Here is a 6,651-nt window from a genome sequence, read left to right as displayed (position 1 = left end):
ACAATCTAAACTCCCAACAAACCTTCATAATCGAAGGTTGCTATATAGTAAGCCCATTTAAGTAGAGAGAGGAATTGGCACGACAAATTCATTTGCATCAAAGATTATTGGAACCTTAACTCTTTGTATAGTTAATATAATGATTACAAGCTTCTTAAGCACGAGCTAACATTTAATTTGTGATAATAGGATGAGGTTATGTATATTATCAATATATGTGTAGGTGTTCATTTCCTTGTGTTTGCAAGGATTCCGGGTTTGTTTAGCTCAAACGAACTATGTTTACGTGTTTTTTGAAAGTGCAATCATGTATATTTTGAATTGATGCAATTTTTGGATGTTGGATATGCCCTGTTTTAGAAAATGGGGATTTTTTTTATAAAAAAAAAAGTGTTTTTGATTTTCCAGAGAAAAAGGAGATACAATTAAGTGTTCATATATACCCATGTAGAGATTGGAAAACGTGTTCTTTGATTTTTTTAGTAAAAAATGTACGATATAATTGGAGGTTCATATTCATATATATTCATGTAGGAATTGAAAAATGCATTCTTTATTTTTTTAGAGAAAAAAAATGTAGGATACAATTGAGTGTTCATATATATATATATATACCCATGTTGGGATTAAAAAACTTTTGAACTAGAAGATTAAATCGGAAACAATACAAAAAACAAAAATAATGTGAACTATGGTCATGACTTAGTAGCAGTATGTTGTTGTTGCACAACTAAAATTGAAGCTGTAGTCCTCATATCTGGTGAAGCAAGTAAATCACCAATCACACCCAATTCTGAATATTCAGTCCAATTTTCCAATCCATCTATTTGAGATGATTGAATCCCATGTCTTCTCCCAACTATTATAAAATCATATTTATCTGCTATATCTTTTAGAAATGATGTTGTATGTGATGCATCTTCAGCAGTTTTTTCTTGATATGTCACATTTTCTATTTTAACATAAGTTCCACGAACCTCTCGTAATGCTTCATCATCAATCATGTGTTCCCAATCTGTGATATCACGGTCTCTTGCTAATAATCTATATACAACCAAGTTATTATTGGGATCTTTAAATGTCCTTTTTGCAAAGCACAAAGCTTCTCTATCATCATGCCCACCTAAGAAAATCATGGCTACATTGTAATTCGATGAATTTCGATGTCCTCCATGACTCACTAGAATCCCTACTGAGCAAGGTGCCCTTTCCAAGACCATGGTATTAAGCGACCTTATGTTATTGTCGTTCGATTCGATGCCTCCATCCTCCGTCCATCTTATATGAAACGGAAGGATTATTAGCGACGCAAATTTGTCTAAAGCGAGATGACAAACATCTTCGTACATGAGTGTAAATGGAGATATGGCAGTGTAGGTATTGATTGATGCTGAACCAGCATACTCGCGCTCGAAGAGGTTGAAGGTTACAATGACTTCTCCGGAGTAGTTGTGATGACTTGATTCCCCTCCCTTTTTTTGCTGATGGTGATGTGCAATGAAAATTGGGCTAGCCCTGCCAACTAGTTCCATTAGATGTAACAAATCTACCACAAGTTCATTGCCTGGTGATGGAGAACAAAGTTGTAGGACATTCTTGATTGGAATCATGTGACTTGGTTTGTGCATACATGCAACAACCCTAAGTTCTGAGTTTGGTTTCAAATTAATGATGTTCCTTTTTTGATATCCTGCATATTTTCTTGAAGGGTCATATAAAGTCTTCACACCAAATGCTGAAATTGTTCCTACCATCAACACTGAGATGATCATAACAGATATTGCTTCTTCACTTTGACTCTGCAATATTTCAATTCAATGGAAATGTAAGCAAATCTGTTTCAAATAATATATAACTACACAAGCTAAAAATACATCATATAAACAATTGAATTACCAGTGTATCATAAACTGTCATATAGGAGCAAATATCCACAACTCCTTTACAACTCAAAATGAGAGCAAGGCAGAAACTATCAGTTAAGGGGATGTTGCAAAATCGACAAATCGAGATGCATAGTATCCATTTAATCAAGTGAACCATAACGATGAAGAATAATATGACAGCAACCAAAGTTGGAGTTGCAGGTAATAGTGTAAGATTGAGTTTCATTGAGCAACAAGTTATAAAGATTGGAGTGAGGAACGAAGTTGCAAACAAGTCAAGTTGATCAATCAATTCAGCCCCTAAGGGAGGACCTTCAGGGACAACTAGACCAAATACAAGTGCTCCTGATAAGAAAGGTTGGTGAAATTGGCCTGCAAGGAAACCCAATAACAAGAGTGCAACGATAATCGCGTAGGTGTAAGTCTTGTTAACACGTCCATCTTCTGGTGTTTGTCTCTCTACCCATCTCAACAACGGCCGGCCTGCAAGTGGAACCAATGTTATGAATGCGATATAATAAATCACATTCATCATAATCATCAATGTGTCGATTTCATAGCTCTTGAAAATCGCGGTGCCAATTCCTACAAAGATACCACTGGATAAATTGATCACAAAAGAAGAGGAGAGTGCGAGGCGCCCGATTTCAGAGTTTAGGATGCCAAGGTCAGTGAGGAATTGTGCAATAACAGTAAAGGAACAACCACTGTGAGATATTACCACTGCAAGCAAAGATGTTGCTTCATAGTTACCAAGGAGGGATTCCCAAAAGGGAAAAAAAGTCTTGGACTCAATGACCAAATAACCAATAGCTATGGGTGTTAGAACTGAAGTGAGACCTATGGCCCAAGCTTTTTTGCCTGTTTTTGTTGTCAAAGTGAAATCAGCTTGCACTGCATTCAGAAACAGGAAAAATGCATAGCCTAGGGATGATATTGCATTCAGTATATCTGGACTCCCATATGGGAATAACATCTGTTTGTATTTATCAAATGGCCCTGTTGGAATTGATGGCCCTAGAAGAAATCCAGCCTGCAAAAAATTGAAAGGAAAGTTCATGAAAATTTTGCACCATAAATAATCTCAATGATGCAACGGTAAGATTGTTGCTTAGTAACCAAAAGGTTACGAGTTCAAATCTTAGATACAGTCTCTCCATGTACGGAGTAAGGCTACAAACATCTACCCTCCTCAAACTCTACTAAGTGAGAGCCTTATACACTAGGCTCTTGATAACATGGTATTTTAGTATCCGACCAACTAACAATTTCTCACACATTGAAAAGTGTCAAAATTGTTGTTTATGTTGCTAGAAAACATAACGTTATGAGAAAATGAGATGATAGAAAACATATTTGCATGGTTGGTGACACTATTTTAAATTAGGGCAACAGTGATTACAATTATTATGGATGTTAGCGATGTGAATTGCACCTATTGTGGTGTTTGATTAAAAAAATGAATTTCAATTTGGTGTGGCCTGATGTGGCCCAATATGCCCACATCATTTTGATTTAGTATAACACCGCAATTATAGTGTGCTACGATTGTGGCAGTTACCGTAAATGCAATATTGCTGCCACATTACATGATATGGCCCACAATTTGAAATAGTGGTTGTTGAATTCTAGCATATGGCTCAAAAAGATAATAAAAGTGTACTAAAACAATAGAGAGAGGGTTGTATGCATGCATACCATTACTTGTGAAACCAAATAAGGGAGCCCGGTGCGTTTGAGAAAGAAATGGAAGCTTTGTGTGACAGTGAAAATGGTAATTATTTGCAGCTCCAAAATTGTAAATGAAGATATTGAAGGCAATGCACCAGTTGTGTGACTAGCCCATATACCATCTGATACTACATTTGGTGGCAATTCAAGACACACATTGTAGAAATGATTACGAGGGTTTGATATGTTGTTTGGTAATTCAGCTATTATAGTTAATAATGTATAGTTTGAGTTCATTTTGGTTGCTTTTGTCCCAAGTTACCCAGAAATCAATGCTACAATGAAGATGAAAAGTAAAAGAAATTAGGGTATTATATTGAGAAGAATATATTTAGAGGCTTTACCAACAATATCAAATGAGATATTAACGTGAGAGATTACAAATTTGGTATTAGTTAATTTGGGGTTACAACTTATTTGCTTTGGTGTTGCATACTAATTTGTTAGGTAGCTATCTTTCAAACAACTAGTATATATGCTTTATGTGACAAAAATATGTTTACATTCTATTATTGTAATTTTGGTGTTTATTTTTTGTCATTGTATTTACTTATTATTGTTTATGGGGTAATTTTTTTTACTACTAAATTGATAACATTCCAGATCAACTGCCAACTGCCTCCTCTTTTATATAATTTTTTCCACCTCTCATCATTTTTTATTATTTTTGGATGATTCAAATTGAGCTTCTAATATAATGATTTTGTTGGAACATAAGCTATAAATATTTTGTTAAGTGTTAATAATGATTTGTTGAAAAATTATTTTAAATGCGTTCATAAACTTACTTTTATAGAAAAGTTGTTTATCCTTCAAAAATAAACTTATATCAACCTTTTAAACTTCAAAAAAATCAACAGATATAAACTGAGAATTATGATATATCTTTATATTGAAAAATAAAGTTATCTTGGAAAGCAAGTAGAAACAAGACAACAACAATAACAGTTAATCGATTAATATTATAATTAATCGATTAACTTGTTAGAAAATTAAGTGAAGCATTGGTTGAACAATTATTGTAATTGACACATTTTAATTGAGAATAATTGTTCCGGTCGGTTAGTTAATTAGGCTTAGCATGGTCTTTTATTCAAAAGTTTGGTAAGTTTGTTAAAGTCTTTTGGGTAACTAGTTTTCTAAAATTACATACTCTTGTATTATAAATGTTTTTCATGCCTTAATCATACATGAGAAATCACCATAATATTCTCTTTAAGCTTTCACAATATGATATTAGAGCCTTCATCATGAAGGCTTTAATCACTACTACGTATTCTCTACAATTATTATTATCTTTCTCTTCCAAGATTCAACTAAGAATCATCGTCAAACAATTTAACATGAAGCGGAGAAGTTTGTGAAGAGACAAGATCGGAGGAAGAATGTGATGGTTGTGAGAGATATTTCCAAAATATTTGAATTCACATAATGAGTATATATATATTTTGGCTTCAAGACATATGAAAAAAGATAACAATTGGTTTAGTGGTTATATCTATTAGCAATGAAGTCAAGGTTGCAAGTTCAATCTTCTACTTGAATGGTTTTGTTCATGTTTTATTAATTATTATTATAATGCAAATAAAAATGAAACAATGCAACGGCAAGGACTCAAGGCATAATGCATATTCCTAAATGTGCTCTCTTCACCAAGTGATATAAATGTCTCTATAAATAGAACACTTCAAGCATAATGAAGACATCCGAATTTTGATCTCTAAGAAACCATCCTCTATTTTTCTAATGCATGAGAGAATTGTAGGAAACATAAATTTTGTAAACTACTATTGAAAGATACTTTGGTGTGTTTGTGCAAAACACATCAAGGTTTTACTGATCATCTCATTTCCAAAGTATCATGAAGGCGAATCAAACCTAAAGGTTAGTGTGATAGCACACACTTTGAAAGTTTCTACATGCATATTCTTAACTATTTCTTTGTTCAAGTGATGCAACATCTCCCCAAAAATCAAGTTTTTCTCGCAACGGTGAGCTGGAATAAAACAGAGGTGTGTTTGTAGAGTTTGCACACTCTTGCCCCTTCAAAAAGCCCACCAAATTAGAGAGGTCATCCATCAAAACACTTTTTGAGACAACACCAGGTACCTGAGGTTTCTAATACATCATCTCCAAACAATAAATCTCCTAAAGGAAGCTTTTTAAAGCTCTTGCCAACTCAATTAAAGGTACATAATTTCCGTAAGTTTAAACTACATCTATGTTTTATGAAGATAATTTTGTTCTAATGAAAGATTATTGCTGATGACAAAATTACTCATAAGATGTTCAGTTACAGTTGCATTTATTTAAAATTAAACATTTGATTAAAATAAAACAATTTTCAACAAGTTAATTAAGTATCGAAAAGTTTATAATATTTAATTTTATTTGGTCGTAATGCCACCCAGCATTAATTACACAGAAAATCATTAAAGAGAAAATAATTTATGGAATGACGATGTAAAATAAACTATATTGTCAATATATTGTTATTATCTTTTTTGGTACATCATAAATTAAAGAAACACAAAAAGAAAAAAAAAACTAAAGTAGATGGGAAAAGTCCATGTCCATAATAGTTAGAGCTCCAAGGGTGGAGAGTCCAAGATTCAAGTCCGTTTGATATCTCAAACTCAACTTACACATATTATCTACCATCATATTTCTTCTCTGTAGATATGTTGAAGTCGAACGACTCAATTCATTCTAAGCAGTTCACAAATATTTTGAAACACACTACCAATAGGATCCAAGCTAATTTGCACCTTATTAGTAATGATATGAATAGATTCAAGGTAGTCTGTTGGGAACAAACGAACAATCAAATAGTAAAGAGTACAGAGACAAGAGAATAATACAAGAGATTTGGTAACGAGATTCGGCCAATTGTGCATACGTCCCCGGGAGCGTTGAGCGACTACCACTATATATTATTAGAGAATTAATATTAGTGTTTGACTATTCTTCTCCTTGTTACATTAGGTTTACATAACATAAATATATAGTCATCTACCTCAACCCATTTACATCA

The 6,651-nt window shown here is 33.3% G+C and overlaps 1 protein-coding gene across 1 annotated transcript; it reads right to left on the bottom strand.

Moving 5' to 3' along the window:
* Nucleotides 1–664: 664 nt before the first annotated feature.
* On the bottom strand, nucleotides 665–4,050 carry LOC109339148 (cation/H(+) antiporter 3-like). The gene is made up of 3 exons (XM_019576551.1): nucleotides 3,585–4,050; nucleotides 1,897–2,919; nucleotides 665–1,799 (listed from the first exon to the last, which is right to left on the bottom strand). The coding sequence occupies exons 1-3, from the start codon at nucleotides 3,852–3,854 to the stop codon at nucleotides 696–698; spliced, it is 2,397 nt and encodes a 798-aa protein (XP_019432096.1). The 5' UTR covers nucleotides 3,855–4,050; the 3' UTR covers nucleotides 665–695.
* Between the last annotated feature and the right edge of the window lie 2,601 nt (nucleotides 4,051–6,651).

Source organism: Lupinus angustifolius, unplaced genomic scaffold, assembly GCF_001865875.1.
Source record: "Lupinus angustifolius cultivar Tanjil unplaced genomic scaffold, LupAngTanjil_v1.0 Scaffold_58_75, whole genome shotgun sequence".
NCBI lineage: Eukaryota > Viridiplantae > Streptophyta > Magnoliopsida > Fabales > Fabaceae > Lupinus > Lupinus angustifolius.
Note: the sequence above shows the minus strand (reverse complement) of the source record. Positions and strands in the feature narration are given on the sequence as shown.